Source organism: Equus przewalskii, unplaced genomic scaffold, assembly GCF_037783145.1.
Source record: "Equus przewalskii isolate Varuska unplaced genomic scaffold, EquPr2 ChrUn-13, whole genome shotgun sequence".
In the NCBI taxonomy this organism is placed as follows: Eukaryota; Metazoa; Chordata; class Mammalia; order Perissodactyla; family Equidae; genus Equus; species Equus przewalskii.
Genome location: NW_027228750.1, coordinates 620,987 through 646,181, shown reverse-complemented (window position 1 = coordinate 646,181; position 25,195 = coordinate 620,987). Strand labels below are relative to the sequence as shown.

The 25,195-nt window shown below is 42.8% G+C and overlaps 1 protein-coding gene across 2 annotated transcripts in view; it reads right to left on the bottom strand.

Moving 5' to 3' along the window:
- Positions 1–4,985: 4,985 nt before the first annotated feature.
- Positions 4,986–25,195, bottom strand: part of NOTCH2 (notch receptor 2) — a 153,773-nt gene continuing 133,563 nt past the window's right edge. For both annotated transcript variants that reach the window (XM_070607719.1, XM_070607720.1), the window contains exons 23-34: positions 22,400–22,636; positions 19,990–20,102; positions 18,548–19,053; positions 16,813–17,160; positions 15,800–15,942; positions 15,387–15,597; positions 14,849–14,945; positions 13,232–13,400; positions 12,279–12,580; positions 11,368–11,515; positions 10,584–10,681; positions 4,986–9,656 (exon numbers count right to left, since the gene is read on the bottom strand). In XM_070607719.1, coding sequence (XP_070463820.1) covers positions 8,268–9,656; positions 10,584–10,681; positions 11,368–11,515; positions 12,279–12,580; positions 13,232–13,400; positions 14,849–14,945; positions 15,387–15,597; positions 15,800–15,942; positions 16,813–17,160; positions 18,548–19,053; positions 19,990–20,102; positions 22,400–22,636 — 3,761 coding nt within the window. In that variant the 3' untranslated portion in view covers positions 4,986–8,267. The remainder of the gene's footprint in view (positions 9,657–10,583; positions 10,682–11,367; positions 11,516–12,278; positions 12,581–13,231; positions 13,401–14,848; positions 14,946–15,386; positions 15,598–15,799; positions 15,943–16,812; positions 17,161–18,547; positions 19,054–19,989; positions 20,103–22,399; positions 22,637–25,195) is intronic.

The following is a 25,195-nucleotide window of genomic DNA, read 5'->3' as shown; positions in this document are numbered from 1 at the left end:
GATGATTCTTCCTGAGGTACAGATGGAACTGCTGGACCCATTTTTTTCCTCCAGTGTCCTCCGTTAGGTCAACAGAGGTCTATAAATCTATCCCCTTTAATGTCCCCGTTCTCACCTGACATGGGTAGATAGATTCCTGTACCCTACAGCCAGAGTGTATTTAATTTCCTTCACCATTTGGTTGGAGTCAACTAACTGTTAACAGGAAAGAGTCTGTGTTTTCGTTTGTTTGTTTCCCCTGTCTTCTTTAACGGCCACGAGTTCTAACAGTTTATATATTCTCTTGGACTTTTTATGTACGTTACCAGATGGTGTATAAGCAATGACTGTTTTTGTTTTTCTTTCCTGGCTGAAACTAGAATTTCCAGACTGAGTTGAATAGAACATATGAGAGCTGGCATCTACATTATACCTAACTTTAAAGGAAACAAATTTATACTCTCATCAAGTATGATGTTTGCCATAGATTGTGGTAGATAGCCTTTAGTAGTTTGGGGAAGTTCCTGTTTCTAATTTGCTATTATATTTCATAATTTTTATCATGAAGATTTAATTTTACTAAATACTTCGTTGCGTCTATTACTTTTTTTTCAGTGAGTTAATTTCTGTTTATCTTGATAATTTCCTACCTTCTATTTCTTTGGATTTAGTCTGTGGTTCTTTGTCTAATTTCTTCTATAAAATGCTTAGGTTATTGATTCAGTCTTTCTGCTGTAATATAAGCATTTAGGCTAAAGTTTCTCCACTTAAAACTTTAGTTGCTTTCCATAAGTTTTAATAATTAGTATTTCAAAAACAGTGGTACTATTGGATAAGTATTTTTGTGCAGTTTCTAAATATCTTCTAACATATTTGTGTTAACAACTGACTTATTTATAAGTTTTTAAAATTTGCATACATATAAGTATGTTGGTTACATGTTTATTTTTGTTTCTAATTTGATAGTGTTGTGTTCAGAGATAACTGTCTGTATGATACTGATTCTTTGAAACTTTCTCTGAGATTTTATAATGGCTTCATATACGTTCAATTTTTGTGAATGTTCCAGATATTCTTGAAATAAATTCATGAACTCTTACTGTTACAGTCAGTGCTCTGTATATAACAGAGTGTGAAAACGGGATTTTTTTCTGTTTTGGAGTTTGAGCACAGGGCCCTGCTGATATCTTTCAAAGACCACCAGGAGCACCTCTGCAAGTCAAACAAAGATGGATTTATTGATGCTCTTTGCAGCAGAGAAAACTGCACACCAGGGGGAAATGTGGGTATCTCAGTTAAGTGGGTGTCAGGAAGGGCTTATTATAGGATTTGGAGTTGTGTTAGATGGTATTGAGATGGATTCAAAGAATTGAGTATCTTAATGAATTTTTATCTAAGTTGTGGGCATGATCAGATATATTTATGATTTTTATCTAGCAGGTGGGAAGAATAGAGCAGAGCTAAAGCTGTAATTGATAAAGCAGCAGCATCACTCAAGTTTTCAGGAGTAGGGGGTATTTGGTAATATTTGCAGTTAGGAGTTTTTTTAAAGGTTATTACTGTGTGTACATTGGGGGGAAATGTGTGTGTGTGTTTGTTATTTTAAATGTGGTTTTTTCTTCAATTACATCGCCCAGTTGGTATTCGTTTATAACAAAGGTTTTTCTATGAATTAGTTTTACATCATTTTATTTATTGAATTCTGAATGGTTTAGGGTAGTTTTTCAGTAAGTTTTCTTGGGTTGCCCAGGTATATAGTCTTATTGATCTCAGATGCAGATAGCTTCTCTTTCTCCTTACCAATTCTTCTATGTAAAACCCTGCAGTAACCATAGGAACACAGATTCTGATATGACATAGTGGCTGGTGCGTATCCTCTGTCAGGACCATGTTCTTAAACCTTTTTCCAGGAGTCAAGGGAAAGGGATCATGGAGGAGAGAGAGAGAGAAACATGAGACAATTCCATTAGAGAGAGCCAGGAGCTGAGTCCCTACGTCTAGTATTTGCCTTGCCTAAATTGTCTGAAATAGGCATATGAAGCAGGTGATGATTTACAATGAGGTCTTGCAAATCCCAGCCAGATTACAGAACCCAGAATCAACCGAAACGTGTTTATGCTGAAGCAGACAAGGGCTACCAGGTAGTGCCAAATAGCAGCCAGGACCCAGAGCGATATGGATTATCCAGCCCAGCTCCAGAACGCCTACTCAGCTAGCCAACAGCTGACTCCCCTCACTCATTTATTAACTTTGCAATTATGCAGTCCTATATTTTATATAATTGAATTTGAAAATATATTTTCTTCATGGATAAACTATTGCAAATAACAATATTTTTAAGAATAAAATAATCCCCACAAACCAAATTTATGCAAACAAGTAAATGGGAAAGGGAGGAGGGAGGAAGAAGAGGAGGAAGCAGGGAGAAATAAAGAAATTATCTATTATAAATTATATATAATTTTATAATAGTGTTTCTACATTTCTGTTTACTATTATACATTTTACAGCAGTGTAACTTACATAAGTAAAATGCACAAATCTTAAGTAAATTTTACATATGTATACATTCATGTAATCACCATGGATATTTCCAGATTCCAGAAAGATTTTTCTTGCCCTCTTCTCAGTCAAGATCCCTCTCCCAAAAAAGTACCCACTATTCAGTTCTCTATTTACCTTTTTTTTTTTTTATCCTGAATTATATAATTGAATCATATAGAACGTCTTCTTTTGTGTTTGGCTTATTTTGCTCAACAGTATGTCAATGACAATTCTTCATATTGTTGCATTTTGTTCTTTTTCATTTCTTTACAGTATTCCACTGAATGAAGATACCATAAGTTATCCATCCTACTGCTGATGACTGTCTTCAGTTTGGGTACTTAAAGCCAAAGTGATGATGAAACACACTAGTAGATCTGGAAAGGAAGTTAAGTCAGGATTATGAATACATAATTCCTTTTACTTTGTTTCCTGCCTTGACACATCAATGGCAGGCTGTCAGGAGAAGTCTTTTAGAAATGCTATGGTTGGAGTGAGAATGTTTTGGATAATGACGTGTTTGCACCTTCAGACCCACCTTCTTCCTTTCTCCACCAAGCTCTTTGTCCCCGGAAGCTGACCTGTATCAATGGATCAAATCCAATGGGCTCCTGTATTTTCAGACTTCCACTTGGATTCAGCAAATGGAAAGTCCAGGGTGGAAGTGGGTGGAGATGAGATCACGGTATTCATTCCCTGGCTTCTTCATTGTGAGGGGACCTGGGGCTCACTGTGTTCCCTGACAGAAGTCACAGCTCTTCTTGACGTAAGTTACTCTGCAAGACTTTCTCCTTCCAGGTTCCGGTAACCTCTCCCAGCCTTCAGCCCTTTGGACCGAGGGGTGGTAACAGCTCTGCTGGTGCTAGCCAGGCTTCCTGCACTGCCCCTTAGAGTTCCCCTACACCTCACACACACACTTCATAATTAGTTCTTTTGTAAATAAACTCTTACTGAATTATCCTAATTTGAGTTTGCCCACACTTTGCAGTTGGGACTTGACTAGTGCAAATGTTTTAAATGTGTTTTGCTAAGCTCTAAGTCAAAAGAAGAAAAAGTTGTATTCCCTTTTCGACCACTCACCACTGTGACTCGACCACTCACACAGCTGGTCTGGAGCAGTGTTTATTGGGAGCACTTACAGAGGCAGAGGAAGTAACAGGTTCGCAGTTCCCCCATTGTCCATCACATCCTGGACCATATGCGGGCATTCAGGATGATTGTTCTACTCATCACATTCTGAAAGAGGAACTCAGCCCCCTCTCCTTGGGCTATGAGGATTTTTAGCTGCATCACTGGGGGAAGCATCAGTCCCTCCCCTGGCATGACCATGGCCTGGTGTCCAAGTCTATTGTTCCAGCTGTGTGATGTGGCAGCCCTTGGCCTCCAGCCCTGCTCTCCATCCTTGGATTTCATGACTGGGAGAGCCCTGGATCCTCCACACGCAATCAAGGGCTAGGTTTCTAGTCTTGCAATTGCAGGGCTAGGATGTGGTCAGCGGCCCAGTGGTCTGCAGCACAGACCCACCAAAGCAGATTTCCCTGGGGCAAGTTTTAGTTCCCAAGTAGCCTGAAGAGGCAACTCCAGCTCTGAGAGGCCAGCCTACAGAGGACCAGACTGGTGAGTCATTCCTTAGCTCTCAAGTTCAATCTTTTTACACCATTACAAAACCCAACATGAGGACTCAAATGTGTCTTATCTAAAATTACAACACTCTCAGGATAACCAATGTGTTACCAGTTGTGTTAAAACATATTTGTGCAGATCTTGAATAAGGTTCCTTCATCTGCTTAACTGAAACATATCCTGAGAATTTAAGTCAAGTCATTTAAAAAATACTGCTACCATTTAGAATTATGCATGTGTGTTGTAGAAGTTTCTGCTAATAGAATCTGGAAATGAACTCCATGTAGATATAAGACTGCTGATGCCATACAGATCACAAAAGTCAAATATTTATGTTCAAATGTCTCACTAATTGACTTTAAAAAAAGCAAACGTAGGAACAAACTTGGTAACATATTTATATGCAAAATGATATTTTATAATTGCATATGTTAAGTTCTACACAAAATTTGAGGAATAATATTGCAAATTAATGGTTTAAGTAACAGCACCATCAATATTTTTAATTACATCCCAATCCTCAGTTCTGGCTTTAGCAAACACTCTCCATTTCCAGTGGAAGGCACTTTGTCTTGAGCAATTGTCCACCTGTCACCAGCCAGTGCACAGAGAAGTGACTCAGTCCTGCAATGCTTCCTATCTGACAAAAGCTTTTTCCTCAAAAGCATTTATTAATGACCCAACTGGAGAAAGAAAAAAAGAAGCCTAGTGCTAGGCTTTGTGGGATTCAGAGTGAAAAGAAAATGCTTTCTCTCTCAGCAAATCACGACCCCATGAGCTAGATCATTGTGAGACCGGGGATACAGGAAAGGAAAATAAAAACTGCAGTGCCACTGAACTTGACATGTAACCTTTTTTATTTTGTGATAAAAATGCTTTCATATAAATTTCATCTTAACTACTTTTAGAATGAAACTTTGAAAGTAAAAACAAAGTGTGCGTTTTCCTTACTATGTATAGTTAGGAATACGCAGTCATTTTATTGGTTACTGGGTTTTTCATACAAACAGATATAATATCACTTTTAAGGGAAATGTACACAAGGAAGGAACCATAGTACCAGACAGTTACGAGTGGGAGTCTCAGGGCACATCAACGTGTCCTCTCAGTCATCATACATTCAACGTACTGGTTAAGGCCAAAATCCCCAAACCATCTGCCAACGAAACATTACAGATTTGGTTCTTTTCTATGCAAGAATTGTGAACTAGCAAATTTAATAAAGGATGACATAATGGACTTGAGCATCTTAGCTGATTGCTTACATTAAAATCTTTAACTCTCAGTCTCCCTTTCCCTCAAACCTCTCCCTCGCTCACCATCATGTAAGTCAGAAAACGATGCTTAACACAAAACAGAAAAAACAAACAATTAAACAAAACATCTATCCCCCAGACAGACAGGAGTCAAAGGAAAAAACTTATAAAAATAAAAATAAACCAAAAATGGGGGGGGATGACCTATAGACGGCATAAAAGATGTGTTCCATAAAAACCTAGTCTCCAATTCTGAACCCAAATGAGAAAGTGATTCTCCGTCTTACCTTCTCTTTTATTAGATTCTATACACTCAAGGGCTCTTAAAATGTAGGAGATTGATAAATGCTCGAAAGGCAGTGTCTTCCTTCTCATCACTGAAGCCTGTTGTCTGTAATGGCAGCTTTCACATTCCCTTCCCCAAAACCCAAGGATCCCAAGAAGGAGAAGCAAGCAAGTTAGGCCTACATTGAGCTCAGGGAGGGGAGAGGCTATAAACGATCCAAGCTGCTGGATTAGAGGCTGATACTTTCAGGATGTGGGGCTGGAACAGGATGACAGAGAGGGTCAGATGTGGTGGGGTCCACAGTGGTCCATGCAGATAGGTTCTCCCCATCTGTGAATTGACAAATGGGTCCAAGGATAGAGAATCACCATTTAGAATGATAAAATGTCATACACCATGAAAGGGGCTGCTGGAGCTGCCATGTGAGAGAATAAAACACAGAATGAACAATCTGCTTACGTCAGGGCAGAACTAATTATTTTTGTTGGTTAAATGAACTTGGGCAAGACAAAAAACCATTTGTAGACTGCCATGCTAACAGACACACAGGGTTTCCATATAGGGCCATAGACAGATAAATCAGGTAAGTGAGAAGCACTGAGAAACACTCCCAGCCAATGGGAATGAAGACTATCATTCAAACCAAAACAGAGTAGGGAATTTAACTATTAATATCTACAAAAGGGCCCGGCAGAACTAATTTTCCAGGTTTCATGACATCATAGCACAGGGAGAAGTGACAGTGTGACCACAGGACCAATTATCAGCAGACTCAGGGAGAAGAGGAAGAAAGCTATTCTCCTCCTATTTCTAGTGATGACTGGAATGCTTCTGCCCTTGACAGAGGGTCAAGGCAGTTACCAAGATCACAGATACAGAGAGGAGACTCAGGTGAGATGCAATCACAATCTGAACCTGAGGATGAGAAAGACGGTGAGTCTGAAATTGTCCATTATCATCTAGAAGGTGACACTAGGAAAGGGAAGTGTCCTGATAAGTGTCTTTGTTAATTGCCTAAACAGCAGTGTCATGACTGCTTCAAAGGAAAAGAAAAGGTAGCAAAAAATAGCAAAGGCTGCCTCATAGTTCCTCCCTTTCCAACCTTCTTATAGGGCTGGCTTGGACCCTAGAGAACGAGGCCAACTTTCTATTTCCTGCACTTGAACATAGAAAATCCATGTGTGCGGTGAGAACCTACTGGGTGTACCAGTAACTCAGACCATACAATGTGGAGGGAAGACTGGTAAACAGGCCTTTGATCAGAAAGAGAATCAAGAAGTAGAGACAGTGATCACCTGACGAAGGGAGGGCGACTGTCATGGGGTCCCTTGAGCTGAGGAAGGTTCAGTTCTAAATGGCAAGGGAATATCGTCTCAGACATTTTCTTCTGTGGAGATAGATGGAAGGAAAAGCTCAACAGCTAGGACTAGCTTCACCTGCTGGATGAGTGAGTGAAGCAGGCCGAGGGTTCTAAGCTCTGGGAACAAATGTGCTTCATGCTGGCAGTCAATGGAATGCTTGGCAGGAAGGGAAGGGGGGGACCTGTCAGTGGGTAACCACTTCTTGCATGAGTTAGCTTATCTCTGGGTCATTCCAACATTCCAAACCTTTGTCTGTCTGTTTGTTTTTGTAAGGAGGTCACAGTACCTATGGTGCCAAGGAAAAGATGTCACCCTGACTAGGCCCACAAATGGAAAACAACCAATTTTTATCCTTCTTTCTAGTAAGGTTTATATGAAGCCCCACATGCAGGCAAGAGAATTAAGGTGCAGCCTCTTGAAGGGGTCTCCTGTCCCCAAAATGGGTTCGAAGAAATATATTTTGCTCCCTTCTTCTTCTGGGAGTCCTATTATGTAGGAGAGTATAATAGGTCCATTTTCTAAAGAAACATACCTGAAAGGTTTATGCTGAGAACCATAACCAAAGTAAACCCTGTGAGACTCCTAGGGGCACTGGGAAAGTAGGAGGGGAAAAAGGAGGCTGAAGTTGCTTTCCAGAGCAGGAATGAGTAAAAGCACAAAGGTCTTGCCCTAGAACATGCTGGTGTGGCTACAACCATAGAAAGGTGCAAAAATTAAAGCACCAAATGAAGTCAAAAGAATTTCCAAGGATGAGAAGATGAGATAACTCAACTCAGGCAGAATTCCAGGGCACAGTTCCCAGTAGGACTCTACTATAGAATCTTCTCATGGATATGGCAGAAGCCCCCAGGGCTTAAAATGCAGTCTAAGCTGCAAGACTGTCTGGGCTACAACAGGCATCCATCCATCCTAGTCTCCAAATAGAAGAGAGTAAACATGGTCCCAAGTCTTGTATTCATCTTGCATTTCCATGAACTTGGCTTGATGGGCAAGAGACTAGAAGGAGCCATGTCTCTCCCCTACAAAACTCTGCATATAGCCAGTGAAGCTGATAAAATTGCTTCCCTTGCATTATCTAAAAGGTAAGAGCATCTCCTCTCTTCTGCCTCCAGAGGCTGGTTCCAGAGATTTCTTCATTTCTCTCCCGGATGACCTTCATTTGTTCCTCAGCAGCATTTACAATAGGCAGTTCTGTCCCTAAACTGGAGGCAGACTTTTTCATGCGTAAACCTGCATGTTGCTGCGTGGTGGCTCAGACATATGTGTCCCAGGTCCCCGCTGACCTGCTCCAGCACCCCCAGGAGTAGGGCTGGTGGTCACATCTGACCAGTCAGAAGCAGAGTGGGGTGATGAACTTGACCACTGGTCAGGAGATTCTGGGGATGGTGTCAGGTAGGGATGTTCACCCTGGAGGTGACCACTGTGACTGGGTGTTCGCTCAGCAGCATTCGAGGAAGCATAACTATGCTGTGAAGGGGGTGTGGGATACTTGCCCACAGAGGCTGGAAAAGGATGATAGGCTGGCAGAATGGTTTGAGCAACCTGCCCATCCTGCTGGGGCATCATGGCAGTGGGGAATGCCACACTGGGCAAACGAGCCATTTCTGGAATCTGGTACATGGTGGGCAGGGGGCCTGCAACAGCAGGAGGGCAGTTGGACTGAGGCTGGGGAGCCCCAGCTGGCTGGGCAATACTGCCTTTGGGGATTAGCTGGAAAGTCACAATGGGGGGCAAGGGCTCCCGAGGGGTAGTTATATGCTTCCCTTCAGGTGGCCTGCTCTGGGGAGCTATGCCAGGGTGGGTGCCCTCAGCTGGAGCCAGGACCATACCAAACATCTCATTGTACTGGGTCTCATTCATCTCCATGCGGTTCATCCAATCTGCTGGCACAGTGACTGGATGTAGCCTACCCAAGCTCCCTGCACTGCCATTGCCTGGGGGAACAATGTGGTGGTGGGACAGCAGCTGGCTCACTGAGGGCAGCACAGTGCTGGCCCCATGAGACAAAGGCTGCATCTCATGAAGGTTAGAGAAAGAGAGTGCATGCTGCGCATGAACTGGGGCAGGGGGTGCAGCAGTGGCCAACATAGGGTTGGGTGAAGCCTGTAAGATTCCAGGAGATGTAATCATTGGAGAGGATGTGGTGTCAGAAACATATGTGTGAGGAGATTCTAGGGAATCAACAGGGGATAAAGTCACTGAGCTCTCAGAGAGCTGGCCCTTATCACTCAGAGACTTCTTCCTCCTACTACCCTTGGCATCCTTGGTCTCCTTGGCAAGGTTAGGGAGGCTAGTGGGCATGGCACTCTTGGCATTGGGCCGTCTAGGCTTCTTGCCCATTGGGGTGTGCTTCAGACTGAGGAAAGATCTGTTGGGCCCACAGATGACAGGTGAAAGAGCAGAAGTCAGCACAGTGCCTGGAGGGCTTGGTGTCACATTGTACTCGTCCAGGAGGCGGACAATGTCATGGTGCATGCGGTCCCGAGCCACATCCCGAGGAAGACGATCCATATGGTCTGTGATGTCCCGATTGGCAAAATGGTCTAAGAGAATCTTGGCTGCTTCATAGCTCCCCTCCCGGGCAGCAAGAAACAGAGGTGTCTCTTCCTGCAGAAAAGGCCCAGATAGAGCACATTTTAATAACGTTCTTGAGAATACAGCAGTTTCTCAATCTTTTTGTTATTATCATTCCCTTAGACATTTTTTTCCTAACTCCCTCCCACATGAAATTTTAATACCACAGATAAATTGTATATCTACCCATGTACTGAATGGATATCTGCATTTTATATACAAAAGAGTAAGATGATTTCGCACCTCCTCAACAATCAATTTTCCCTCATTGAGGATGTTATCACCTTAATGGGGAATGTATGAAATTAAACATGCCACTGGGCCAGAGAGTCACTTAAAAGAGCACTGAGCTCACCGAAATAGGGTTTTAAGAGGAAAAAGAGTTAGAAATAAGACAGGTAGGAGGGGAAGAACCTAGAGCATGTAGAGAAATGGCAAAAATAAGGGAAAATAAAAAGAAGAAGAGATAAAACGTGTTCAAGAAAGAACTAAAATAAGGGAACAGAGGAAATAAATGAGACAAGATAAGATGAGTGAGAGAGGGGAAGCCTGACATAAAACTCAGGAAGAAAAGTAAAGAGGAAAACATCATGGTGTCCAACAGGAGAGAAAAGAGCAGTGGGAAAAAATGAAAACACACAGGAGAAAAGGAAGTGAGTGTGGACAGAACTGAGAGCAGGAGAAGAGAAATGTCAGAGAAAAGAGAGGCGGAGAAGGCCACGCCAGTTATTTACAGCACAGCCCGGTTGAGACTGAGTGCTGAGCAGACAGAGGGCTCCATCCTGACACTGCTCTGGAGAAGCCCAACACCCTTCCTCAAGCTCTCTGGACCAACTTCCTTTCCAACCTGCCTTCATCTTTGTCTACACATATCACAGGAGGAGCTACAGGACAAAAGGGAAGGCCTTCTAATCTGAGGCGCTGCCATGCCTGCCCTCCAGCTCAGAGCCCAGACTGTACCTTGTTGTCCTGCATGTCTCGGTTGGCCCCATTTTTCAACAGCAAAAGGGTCGCCTCCACATTATTGACAGCAGCTGCCCAGTGAAGAGCAGATTTTCCTGCAAGGAAGAACATTTTTATAAGCAGACAAGAGTTTAGAAGGACGTGAGCTACTCCTAGTAGAAGGAAACATCATAACTTATACAAGAAAACCTTAAACTTCCCAGAGAGCAACAGAAAGCCAGTTCTCTGTGAAGGCCCATAGGAAAAACCTAAGTGTTATCTTCTTGTTCCTCTGTTCTAGAAATACTTCTACAGGCTGGCTGGCCTTCAGAAAACCTCTGTGTAAAGGACCACTTGTCTACGGTACCCACATCCTCCACATGGCAGAATCGACCATTGGAGGATCTACCAATCACACACTGAAGACAACAACCTATTTATTTATTACATGTCAGACTGTGTATTCAGGATCTCCGACAACCCCCCGAGTGAAGTCAGCTCTCATAAGTCCTCGTATCAAGAGTGGTATCGCTGGGAATCTACACAGGAAATCTATGCGATCTACCTTTCACAGACCTGCTTTGAGGACCAAGAACCCTCACTAAAGATCCCTTCCCATCTTCATCTATGGACTTCCCACTGGTCCAGTTCTCTGAACTCAATATGTCGAAAAGGAAGAATTAATGAATTAATCTTCAGTGGATTCAGATCTGAGACAGTTCTTTAAGGATCGTGTAACAATTTTCCTCCTTAGAGGCATGCTTTTCAGGGGAGAATTTGAATCCCTGCCTTTTGTCCCTACCATGGTCATCCACTGCATTCACATCTGCTTGGCAGTTGATCAGTTCTGCCACCATTCCCTCCACAGCCAGGCGGGCAGCCAGGATCAGGGGTGTGGTACCATCATTCATCCTGGCATCTAGATCAGTTACTCGGTTGCGGATCAGAATCTAGAAGAGGAGAACGTACAGAAAACAGAGTCACCTGGATTAAGGAAAATCATGAAGCTAAGAAAAGAAACAAAAGCATCAGAGCTGAAGCTACACTGTAAGTGCCTGGAAGGGACGGAATGTCTCGTTATCTTTGTGCCCAAAATTCTACCATGGTCAATCAATAAATATTTGTTGAATGAAAGTACAAATAAATGGATGCTCAAGAGACAATGGCTCATGTAAAGTGATGTATTTCTACTTTCTAAAGAAAGAAGGAGGTGTGGGAAAACACCATAATTTCAATTATGGCGTTAGTTTAAGCTGATTCAGAATACTTTCAATTTCCTCGTAAGGGTAAAATAAAAGGGCCTCAAGGAGTACACTGTGAACTCACGTCAAGAAAACCACCAAGGAGCAGCTGGAAGCCCATATGGTCAGATAAATTTACAGAGAGAAGCTGGCACTAGTCAAAGGCTTTATAACAGGTAAGACTCCTATCTGATCCATTCATTTGGGAGGCATTTTGCACATCGAAAAGAACAGTGATTAAGAATCAGAAGACTTGTGTTATCTGCTGTTGGTTCTATCACTATCTGGCTGTACAGAGTTAAGTCAGTTTGCCTGCCTCACTTTTCCTGCTTTTCCGTCTAGCAAGCATGACTCTACTAACTGCCTTATTCTCTCAAAGAATTATTGAACAAATATAATGGGATATTAAGTGTCTTAACAAAGATAAAACATTATAGATCCAAAAGGAACCAACTCTTCTCATGTTCTTTACCTGGAAGACACCTTGTGCATCAGCTGCCACTGCAGCATGGAGAGGGCAGCGGCCCATGTTGTCCTGGGCATTGGCATCTGCACCTGCATCCAGCAGACGCTTGGCAGCATCAGCTCTTGAGTAGCGGGCTGCAAGGTGCAGGGCCATCTCACCAGTCCGGTCTGTCTGGGCCTGGAGGCTGGCACCCTGGTAGACCAAGTCTGTGATGATGTTGGCAGAAGAGTCCTCTGCATCTTCATCTTCATCACTCATATCTGAGCTGCCTCCTCGGAGAGAAGCCAGCATCAGTGGAGTGCACCCATCTACAGGAAAGGAAAATTCCAAAAAGTATTCAAAGAGGAGAAGGACATTAATGTTCAATTAACTCTATTGTTGGAAAAGTTCAATTTGAGTAAAGTTCTTCTTATGGGGGAAAAAAATCCCTGTGGTTCCTAATTGGCAATTCATTTTACATTTGGCACCTACTTTTCCTCTGATATTGTCCCTTCTGTAAAGAGTAAAGGGAAAGTAAGAGTCATTTTAAGCTGGGGGATCTTTTCTAAGTAAACAAGCTTTTCTCTTCAAGTTTCTAAGTGCTATGTTATTTTGAATTGGACAACAATTTGAAATATCCAATATTAACAGAACTATATGCACTCAGGTGTCAACTAAACTAATTCTCTAGCCTTCTGATTGGGGATATTATCTTTCTATCCTAGTAAAATCTATCCCATATAATCAGCCTGTTCTCAAGCATGCTGTATGTGAAGCAATGTGAAATCCTCCCCTTTCCTCTCAGGTAAATTAATAATTTCTGCATGCCTCTATTCTTTAAGCATTCGTTTCTTCATGCTGATTTAGAATCTGTGACATTGGCAGAGGGCATATCATTAAGTGGGGTCAACACAAGGACAACACTGCAGAACCAAGGGCAGGCATGCCCTAGTGAAAAGGGGAAGCTTGCAGGTGCTGACCTGGGCCACGGACATTCACGTCCAGCACATCCACCTCCTGCTCTGCCTGCGGGGGAGTGAGAGCCAACGATGGTGTCCTACGGATATCTGCAGCTTCAAGGTGCTGCTGTGTCCATGGACGTCGATCAATGGGGTCATCTTCTTCTGAGAGTAAAGCCTCATCTTCAGCCTGAGAGGGGAAAACAACTCTCCTATCAATCTGGCCCACCACCAGGAACTGCAGACAAGGACCTAGTCCAGAGCCTCCCACCACTTCTAATCTCCCCCCAGCTTTCTCTCTCCTCCTACTCTACCCCTCCAGATTATTAACTGCATCTGCTTCCCACTGCCCTCGTGATATGGTTCCTATTTACCTCACCTGCATCATCTGTCCAACTCTCCCAACCGCCCATCTCAAACTCTAGGCTGCAGCCCTAACATGTCACCTATATTACCTACCTAATATGCTACCTATAGAACCCCGAAGCACCATTTTCTTGCTTCTGGGCTTTTGCCTCTGTTGTTCCTCTGCCTGCCATGGTCTCTCCCAATTCTTTGTTTGATTAACTCTTACCTACTTTTCAAATACAAATTAGACTTTAATTCCTCTTTTTGGTCCTAAAAAGCACACTCTGCCTACCTCTATTTAACTGACTATGTATTAAGTGCTACCAAGGCACTACATGGAAGTCTCTACCTCTAGACCGCAAGGTTCGTGAGAATATGGAACAAGACTCGTTCGAGGTTGCCCAGCACATAGCAAGCACTCAGGAAATATTTGTTGAACGATAATTATTATTATAATTTAAAAAGCAACTAGCCTTCATTGAATATTTAGTATGTGACAGAAAATAGGTAAGGCGCTTTACATGTATCATTGTGTTTAATCCTCACAACTCACAGGGGAAAGAATTATTATTGTCCCTATTTTACAGATACGGATAATTAAGTAAAAAGAGATTAAGTAATTTGGTAGCTACCAAGTAGCAGTGTTTTAGAATCCAGTTCTGATTATAACTAAAGCAATGTCCTAACCATCATGCTGTACTACATGCCTGCATTCTTCAAGCATTCATTTCTGTAGCTAATCTAGAATATCTATGGGATACATGCATATCCCAGCCATGTAGAGCTATGGATAGAAGGATGGTCTCCTTTTTCACATCAGCTTCAGCCCAATCTACTTCTGACTTCCATATGGCTTTAGTTTCCTGGGCTCAAGATGCAGAGCCTCCAAACTCAATGGTCACTGGCTTTCTTTCCCTGTTTAATTCCACCTTCCCTTCCAGAAGGAAAAGTGTCCAGAAACGATAAGGGAGAGAGCTAGCCATGAAGAAATGCTATTTACACACATCAGTCCTTATTCGACTACCATCAGCATGACACTTGAGGAAGGAAGCATGTTTGTTTCATTATTTTTAAAGAGTTCTTATTGAAAAACATACACAGGTAACCTAAGGCCATCAACGACCTAAAGATTCCTGCCTTTCATGACACCCTGGGATGGTCATTGCCTAAGCAACATACAAAGACTATCACCCTTTTCTCCCTTCCGGGACACTCTAGATACCAAAGGACACAAATTGAAATGTGATCAGCTAATGGCTGACAGTGGTGGTTCTACCATGGCCAGCTTACCTTGGCTTTCTTTGGCTGTGGCCCTTCATCATCGACCCAATGTTCACTTGTTCCGGAACCAATTAGGTTAGCCTCTGAGACTTGCACTGAGAGATTCCTGATATGACAGAATTATGAAGGGGAAAAATAAAAGCAGAGATTATGTTACAAACTAATAGAATGGTTTTCAACTTCTTCCACCATGACACACTCTCGTGGCTATACTCAGACTTTCAGGCGCCTTGGCCTACAAAGGATGGGCAGTATCTTACATCCCATCGCCTGAGAAAATATCCTTTCCTTTCCCAATGATCAAGAGCTCACAACAAAAGTGTGCCTCAACACAGAAGCTGAGCATCACTGCAATAATATATATAGAATAGAAGCATCCAGACTATTATTTCATAGTCACTCAGTAGACATTCAGAATTATGGTCAAGTGTGATAATGTGGTATGGCCAGAGCTCAGAATTTAGAAACATGATTCAACAAGACCTGCTTTTCGATTTATCCCTGCTCATTACCACTGTGACAGTAGCTTGTTGGCAAACCCTCTTACTTCAGCCCCACGGCATCCTGTCCCACTGGCTCACGACGCTTGTGATTGCTGGAGTCTCGGCGAAGGGTGAAACCTTCAGGCAGCCAGAGGGAGCCATGCTTACGCTTTCGTTTTGCCATGATAACCCCCAGCAGGATAATAAACAGGATGATGACAACAGCAACAGCAAGTAGATAGAGAAGCTGAGTGCGTTTTGGAGTCAAGGATTCACCTGAAAGGGCGGAGAGACAGGGAAAGCGCTGAACAAAATATCGACCTTTCAATATTCGCATCAAATTCATTTAGAGGGTAGCTTTGACCTCACCAGCCCTGAAAAATAGAGAACTGCACATTGAAAAGTGTGATGTTTTCTCTTTGCCCCCAAGTGATGCCTTTCACCCCCATACTTTCCCCTTAAGACCAGTGCCACTCACTGACGACAGACACAAGAGGGTACGACAGGGTCCCCTGGATGGCATGAGAAGCCAGAAGAGCTGCTGCTGCATCTGTGTTCTTGAAGCACTGGTCTGAATCTTGAACACACTGCCGGTTGTCAATTTCCAGAAATACCTTAGAGCTGTGAAATGCCAAGGGAAAGAGGAAAAAGGGAAATGCTAAGTAAAACAGAAGGTGCCAGTCAAGCAAGCTGAGTCAGAAAGGGTTATGTGATCCTTCCTTCCTCACCTTGAGCATCACGCTTTCCATCTCTGTGATGCTGCCTCCAGAAAGATCTCAGAAATTAAGATATTGTCCCTTCAGATCCTAAACACTACTTCCCACTCAGGCGATGTCTCACCTGCTTTGGTCTGGGTGAGTCTAAGCCTTCTGACTCAGGCACACAGGACAAGGTGAGAAAACCGGGTAGCGCTGGACTTCGGTGCTCTCCTGGTTGGGTGGTGGTCTTTCACCCCTTCCTAGGTACTCAGCAGCACATAGTGCTACTCTAAAAATATACCCCCCCATACTTTTGGTTCTTATTCTCCTTTGTTTCTGCATCCCTATCTCAGCTAGCTATAGAGTTGAAAGTTGCGGGATATACCAACAAATAGTGGGGTATGAATGACAAAACAATTGGAGATTATTACCCTCATCAAAGAGAATTATATTACAAATGAAGGGCCTTGAAAAGAGGGCAATGATTAGTACAAAGGAGGAGTCACTACTAAAGGGATTTGAGGCAACACTGGAAAAACGACAGAGATTCTAGCATTTGAGGAGGGCTTCCAGACATCCTGCCTCCTGCTTGCTCCAGCCCACCCTTCAGGATCCCAAGATCAAGGCAAACCTTGAGCCTTAAGCATAAGTACTGTGAAAATCAGTTTGTTTGACCTGATACACTGCTCTGTTTGGGGTACGCATTTTTATAGGTTCAGTTATGACTTCTGTGTATCAAAGTGCTCAGCTTTATAAAATTAAGCTTGAAGAAATTCAGAAACCAAAAACCTACCCAGCCACCTCCTGTTCTTCATCACTAGGAAGGGACCTGCGTGTCATCCTCGGCTTCTTCACAACAGCTGACTTCTCACCATAATAGGGATAGACCATGAGGCCCCCCTGGGAGTCCCGCTTAATGCGCAGGTTGGTGTGGAGCAGAGTGCCCAGTGCCCGCAAGAAGCTGCGGGCATCCTGACGTAGTTGTTCAGGTGGCATCAGCACGACAATTACCAGGGTACCCTCTGCCAGGTTCTCTGGCTGGTCAGCAGCACAGTCTAGTCCATCCCAGCCACACTCCTCGCTGTTGCATCCCTGGTCACAATGGTTGTCTTTGAAGTGGTCTGCACAGTATTTGTCATACCTAGGCAGGTGGAGGCAGAGGAGGGAGAGAACAAGGAAGGGAGTTCAGACTTGACTGGAGCTCTATTTGGTTTTCCACTTGGAATTACTGTGGATTTTCCTACCTGTCCTCTGTGGCCCAGATCAAGTCCCAAATGCCCCGGGAAGCCTTCCCCGAATCGCCTATCCCTGACATCATAAGTACGTATAGTCTATGCCACTTAACATCAGTGAATGCTCCACGAATGAGAAACAGCACTGAGCTCACTATGCTACACAGGCTTATGGGGCCCCAGGCAGCTCGTAATCTTGTTAAGTCAGATTTGTAAACAAAGCTGTGTATTTGAAACAAAAATCAACCTGGTTCATACTTCCTCTGTTTTTGTATCTACTGCTCCTGTGAGGTAACAAAGAGGCTTTCAGAAGTATAAGCTGCCTCTAGAAGATTCTTCCAGAAACTGGACACATAGCCTTGAACCATCAAGAGTTGCTATACAGAGGGCCATGTCACTATGGCCCATTTCTTTCCCAATCAAAACTGAATACCAACTATGGAAGGTAGGCAGTGAGGGGTATGTCTCATACAGGATACCAGATCTAACTTGTACAGCCTCTTTCAAATACTGAGAATAGGAAATTGAGTCCCAAAACCTAAATGATGCACAAACCATTTCATCTACACTCTCCTCTCCTCCCCCACCCCTTGATAGTGACATGATTTGGTTCAACTTGCCACACTAGCTCAGTGAAGAGATTAGGAGTCAGGAATAGCTCATGTGCTTTGGCAAGACCTTTAACATCCCAGGTCTCAGTTCCCTCACCTGTGAAAGACTATTAACAATACCTATGCCTCGCAAGGTTGTTGACAATTAATCAGGGTTAAATTCAATGGGATGGCTAAAAGGAAAGTTTCTATGTAAACCATAAAACACCCTATAACTGCAACAATGAAGACCAGCAGGGTTAAGTGGCCTAATCTAGTGTACGCTCCCTGATAAATCCAGATGGGGAACCCAGTCCTAGGGAAAGGATGGGGTGAACAGAGAGAGTACAGACCTTTCCATCCATCCTGCAGGCAGGTTATGTGAGAGGCTGCCTGAGAGTGGGTAACACCACTTCCAAAGTTATTTCCCCTGGGAGGTCACGAGAGCAGCAGGTGAGAAGGCAGAGATAGGCAGAGAGGGGGTGGTTGTGCAATGAGCATTCCTGGACCTCTGTCAGCAAGGGAGAGCACGGGGTAGCGTGTGATGGGACAAGGCTGACACCAGGAAGAAGAGGACCTTCAGGGCACCAGTCTGAAAAGCAGAGGCAGCTTGGGTTGAAGCACTGGAGTGGTTAGGAGTAAGAACAAGAAACTGAGGTATGTTAGTGACAGTCTCCCTCAGCTTCTGGGGACCGTGGACCCTTACTTGCATGTCTTGCTGTTCCCCTGGCATTCAAAATTGTCAAATAGGCACTCAGCCGTGTTGCACAGCTCATCACATTGGTTGTTGATGTAATCCCAGCAGGGAAGTGGGGAGGAGCAGTTGGCCCAGGGGTTCTCCATAGTGAGGGAACAGTCACCCCCATCCCATTGGCAGGCGTGGCTGTTGCAGGCCTCATCGCAGACGCCATCACGAGCTTTGTCAGCACAATACTGGCTCAGACAGGTGTCAGGCGGGGTGCTAGTGGGGGCTGTGTAGAGTTCACAGCGGCTGCCCCAGAATGGTGGAGAGCACTGGCACGAGTAGTAAGGAGGCTGGCGCTGAGGGTAGCAGCTGCCCCCATGCTGGCAGGGGTTACTGGCACAGCTGGACTCGCAGTCCTGGGGGTTGGGGCAGAAGCAGCGGGGTCCTGAGGCCGTGTGCACACACTGCTCCCCTCTCCTACACTTCACTTGTCCACAGCTGCTCTGGCATCTTGCCCCGGAGAATCCCTGTGGAAATCAGTGAACAAATGAGGATGGTGGACCGACTCTTGAGGGCATGACCCGTTTTCCCTCCTAATCCCTTCCCTCTCACACCCCTGGGGAGAGAAAGACTGGATGCTTGGCTAAGATCCTCATGTAGCCTCCTGGACCAAGTTCTAGGAAGAGACTTCTTCAAGTCAACCTATAGGTGAGGGCTGAAGATTCCACGGGATGAATGTAGAATTCTCTCCCTTTAGGAGCTCACTTCTAGAAACTAAGTCCACAGGTCATGGTGGGATGAGTCAGGTGACATTGTATCTATAAGCACCTTCTCTAACTGTCATATAATGGCTTTACAGGGGGGAAAATATCATTTCAGGAGGTTTGGGTATCTAAAAAAACTTTCCTGTGTCATTTCATTCTTATACTTCCTGATCAGCCCAGGCCAAGGTCACTGGACATGTTTCCTTTTGGTATCTCCCCACATATAGTGATCTCTGCTCTAGGGAGGTTTTAGCCTCTGGCAGTGGCAAAAGAGTTTGCCAGCAAGTGGCTAAAACTAGGCTTCCTTCTAGTTTAAGAAACATCTTGCTCCCAAATAGTTGCTGCTAAGGAATGTAAGCAACTCTACCCCAGTCTGGGCAGCAAGACCACCCTCCAGCATAGGACTCAGAAGTCAGACAGTAGTCCTGTTTTCAAGGGAACATTCCACAACTTGTTGTGGTTTTTCCTTGGTGCTTCTGAAGACTGACAGTCACAGATTAGGGAGCTCACTGTTTCTGGGAGTATCTTAACAGCTTTACATGGAAAACCTAAGCACTTTCTTCTGAAAGAGATAAAATTAAGAAATCTCCCCAACCAGAAAGTTCCCCATGGAGCTTTAAAAAACCAGGTTTAATTTCAGCTTTGTCACAGACTGTGTGAAAGAGAGCATGCTCCTTAACCATGCAACACAGCACTTACCGGGGGACAACGACAAATGAAACCATCAGGCATGTTGCTGGCCACAGCACAAGTGCCTCCATTAAGGCAAGGCATCTGGGGACACACATCGATGAAAGTTTCACAGTGACGACCTCAAAGCAGAAGATGAAAAGGAGTTTCAAAAGGCAGAAGTAGGAACTACAAGCTACCGAACAGAACACTGCTGGATTGTGAACTAGCCAGAGGATTAGAGATGGAGCAAGAGGTGTGAGGGTTCAGTTCTCAGCCTAAGTGAGCATAAGATGAAGGAAACACAGACCGGATCTCCACATGATTGACCCATCACTGGCTCAGGCCAGTTCCTCATCTCTCTCACCTATGCAATAAGGACACATGGCATACATCCCCAAACAGGATGGATGTGAAAAACGACTCTAATCTCACCAAAAATGATGCCTCAGGTTTTTTTAAGGCACTTTACCTTTCACAAGTCAAAGAACACTTAGCAAAACTTTCACTCTACTTTGTTAACATCATCTACTTCATAGGAGAGGCTACTCCAGGCCAAGACATCTAAATGATGATTTACAGCTTATAGAAAATTTTCATCTGTAACTTCTCTTTTCAATCATTTTCTAGCCTTTCTGTAACCTGACTGGTACTGCTTTAAAATACAGTTTAATTTTCCCAGAGTTAATTTTCTCTAGAAACAGTTCTAAAATAGAAGGCATATAGAGGCCACTGCTCCAACACAAAGTAAATTAAGCAACTGAAATCATGGGGGAGACATGGAGGCACAGCTGGGCCCTCTTGGCACATAGCAGGAGATGGGCCTCATCTGGCTTATAGTCAATTAGAAGGAAAGAGGCAGCTTGAAAAAGGAAATTAAAATAGTAATAATTTTGGCCAACCAGAATTAATAGGCAAGAGTTACAGATGTTTGTCTCTTCCAAGCACAGCAGCAGCCCCTAACCAAGAGCAGGTATCACATGGACACACGGTCAGAGACCAACGGTCCCTCGATCTTCATCTCAGCATCAGCATCCCACAATAATTACAATCAGGGAGCTCAAGGGATTTTTTTTTTCATTCACAAACATGGGAAATGCACAAACACTACTTCCTGGCTGTGGGACCCTACTTCAAGGTGGTCTCCATTCCTTCCTTCATGTGTGCCCTCTTTCTTGGTAAGTACTTGTCAGTGTTTCCAGATAAAGGAAGCCTCTGAGGCAGTGAAAGGACCAGAAGCCAGCTTTGCCTCTCTGGCTTCCCAAGCACATCGTGGCTAATATGAGACTGTAGACAGATTGTTCAAACTCTTTCTGTCCAGCACTGCCTCAATAGGTATGATATTCATAATGGATTGTTTCTCTTTTGATATTCCATCCAGGCATCTTCCATATTGCAAAAGCCCTTCCAATCTTTATAAAATTCCAAAATTCTTAAAGGTAACATAGCTTTAAAATTGGAAGGAAGGAAGTTTGCAGATGGGCTCAGAATGTAGCAGAGTCCAACTTGCCAAATTATTCGTAGACTACTGCAACCTATTATCTGACTCCCAAGGAATACTACTACAGTATAAGATTTGGAATGACCCCAGAAACGCAAGACAGATTTCTAATCTGAGCATCTGATGATACTACCACATTTAGATACAAACAACTATTTTAGTCCCAAAAGGTCACCGAGCTGCCCTTCTCCAGAAGTAACTAGTGAGCGCCCGTGGTAAAGCTCCTACTCTGAAGCAGGAGTTGGTCATCGTTATGATCTGTGATGAAAAAAAAGAAGCCTGAGAAAGTCCAGACCCTCATCAACTGATTTTTGATTTAACACACCCAAATTTGGACCTACTCCCCTTAAGCACCCTAGAAGATCCTAAGTCTCTCTGGGTCCCAGAGTTGGAAAGAAGGTCACAGTGGCAGCAACTACCCAGAAACTCAAGTCACTAGATGCCAAAGAAGGCAGAGTTAGATGTAAGCTTCTTGAAAACAAGATGCTATTTTGCTCAGATAAAAAGAGTTCTGTGGATGGATGGTGGTGATGGTAGCACAACAATGTGAACGTGCATAATACCACTGAATAGTATATTTTAAAATGGCCAAGATGGCAAACTTTATGTTGTGTGTATTTTGCCACAATTAAAAAATGTTATTTTGCTCAACTACCCTCAGCATTCTATTTCTTTTTTTATATTTCTGCTCCAGTATGATACAATCAATGTATAACAAAAGAAAAAGTGTCTCTCAGGAAAAAGAAAAGGTAGAGATTGATCATAACATCCATGGAGCATAGACGTAAGAAAAAATTGGGCCCGTGAATTAAGCTGGTCTAGGTTTTCACATATAATGAAAAGCTTCACTTGGGTCTAGGACGTGTATACAGGGCCCCACTTCCTCACTGAAAGCCCCCTCGGAGGCAGAGTGGCTGGAGAGGCTGGAGGGGCTCTCACCGGTGAAGGCCCTGTGGCAGACACACAGGTAGTCGTTGATGAGCTGTATGCAGTCCAAGCTGCCCTCAGAGCTGCAGGGGCTGGAGAGGCACTCATTGATGTCCCCCTCACACCGCTCTCCGGCAAAGCCAGGCAAGCAGCGACAACTGTAGCCCCCAATCCTATCCACACACTGACCACCATGAAGACAGTGGGGACCCCCAGCACAGTCGTCAATGTTGTCTTCACAAAGCAGGCCTGGAGGGAAGAGAGGAGAGAGAGCATTATGACAACCCTGGGAACACTGCTTTCCAGCAGGGAGAGCCACCCTGGTTGGCACTTGCACAATTAATCAGGTTATACTCCTCAGTCTGTGGTGGGACCTGTTAGGTCAGGCAGGGCAAAGCACACTCTTGATCCATGACAGCTGCCATCCTCTTGGCGACCAGTAAGAGCAAAGGAAAGGATATGCGTAGAGCTTCTCATGGACTCTCTCACACAACCAATGAAGCCACCTCCTGTGGAGCAGCTGGTACTGTTTGTCCCAACCGAGAGACAAAACACTAGAGCTCAAGAGAGACTCAGCACTTTTTCATTAATTTATCCATTTTAATTCAAAATATAAAAACAGTTGAAAAGAGAATATAACAAGAAATCATAGATTACAAATACGTAGAAATATTGGTAAGAATTGGAACTAAATTTGAGTGATATATTTTTTTAAGTTTTATATCCATTGTGTTTTTTTCCTGTAAAATAGTGGCAGTGCACTAGTGTCTTATTTTTAAAAAAAATAGAGGGAAAATATCCTGTTGAGAGCTCAAAGCTTATTCCATTTACAACAGAATTCATTCAATATACTGTAGATGTAAATGCACCATCTAGTATGAATATCTGTAAATATTTTTAAGAAGCTAAAGAAATCAATCACTATTATAGAAATGATTCTATGATTAATTCAAAAAATTACAAAAGAAAGGAAAACAGTTCTGTATTCCTACCACTTGCATTTGTAGCATACACTAATATAAGCAAGACTATTAAAAAAGAAAAAGAAAAATGTAAGAAAAGGCCTCATTTTCAATAGGAATAGCAAAAGATAAAATAGGAATGATCTTAATAAGAAATGTACTACACCTATATGAAAACTTTAAAATATTCCTGAAAGGCACAAAAGGAGATTTGAATAAATGAAAAGACACTATGATTTGGTTAGGTAGATTCCTCATCAGAAAGATGTCAGTTTTCTCTATACAAATTTATCAACTTAATGTGACCCCAACAAAATACACCAACAGAATTTTTTAACAGACAATCTGATTCTAAAATTGTATGGAAAAATAAACTATACCCATAGCCTGGAAAACCCGGAAAAAGAAGATCCATAATAATTAAAACAGAGTGGTATTGCTAAATTAATAGAACAAAAAAGAAAGTCCAGAAAAACACTCAAATACACATGGGAATTTAGAATTTGATTAAAGTGCCAGTTCAAATTATTCTATCAAAGATCAAATATTCAGTAAATTGTGTTGGGAAAAATCAGTAGCCATCTGGAAAATGTGCTTCAGTATTCTAGTACTTGAAGAAAATATGGGAGAATTCCCTTCTAATCTTACAGAGGAAGGTGTTGCTGACTAGGACTCAAAATCCAGAAGCCATTAAAAAGGTTAATAAATTCAACTTGACTAAAAATAAAAAGCTCTGGGGCCTGGCCCAGTGGTTAAGTTTGTGTGCTCCACTTCAGCGGCTGGGGATTTGCAGGTTTGGATTCTGGGTGCAGACCTACACCACTTGTCAAGCCATGCTGGGGTGGCATCCCACATAAAACAGAGGAAGACTGACACAGATGTTAGCTCATTGACAATCTTCCTCAAGCAAAAAGAGGAAAATTGGCAACAGATGTTAGCTCAGGGACAATCTTACTCACACAAAAAATAAAAATAAAAAAGAAAATAAATAAAAAGCTCTGCATTAAAAAAATCACCAAAAAGAAAAGCAAAAAGCAATATATTGGGAATATATTTACATTTTGTATTATAGACAGCTAACCTCTGCAAAATATTAAGAACAACAACGTAATGGGAAAAAAAGGACAAAGATATAAACAGAAAAACCATAGAAAAAGGAAAACCAAATGACTCTTAAATGAGAATATGTTCATCCATAGTGAGAAGCCAGTATGCTCATACATTGCAATTCAGCAATATCAATCAAAATTACAAATAAACATATTCTTTAACCTAGCAATTGAATTTCTGAAAATTTATTCTACAATACACTTATATACATGCAGGACTACCCAAATTTCTATCACTAGGGCACTGGTTAAGTAAAATATTGTATGCCCATAAAAGGGAATTCTGCAGGACCACAACAAATTAAGGCAGTTCTATATTTTGATATGAAAATAACTCCAATTAACTTTAAAAAAACAAGTGCAAAAGACTGTGTTTAATATTCTATCTTCAGAGTAAGAATTGGGGTAAATAAAATAATCTTTCTATTTGGCTTCTATATACATAAAGAAACTCTGGAGGATACATTAAAAAAACTCTAGAAAGATATAAAAAAAAAGCGGTGGTTACTTGTTTGTGGGAGAGAGAACTAGGTACGGGAGTAGAGGGGTGGGAAGGAGACTTTTCACTGTACGCTTTTTCTACTTGTGTTTGTGCAAGTGTGTGTGTGTGTAAAATTCTGGACCATGTGCATATATCACCTATTTACAAACTAAATCAAAAACAAGAAAGCAAAAATAAACAAAATCAGTATGTGCTCCCACTCTCATAGAATATTTGGTATTTAAGGTCTGCTAGC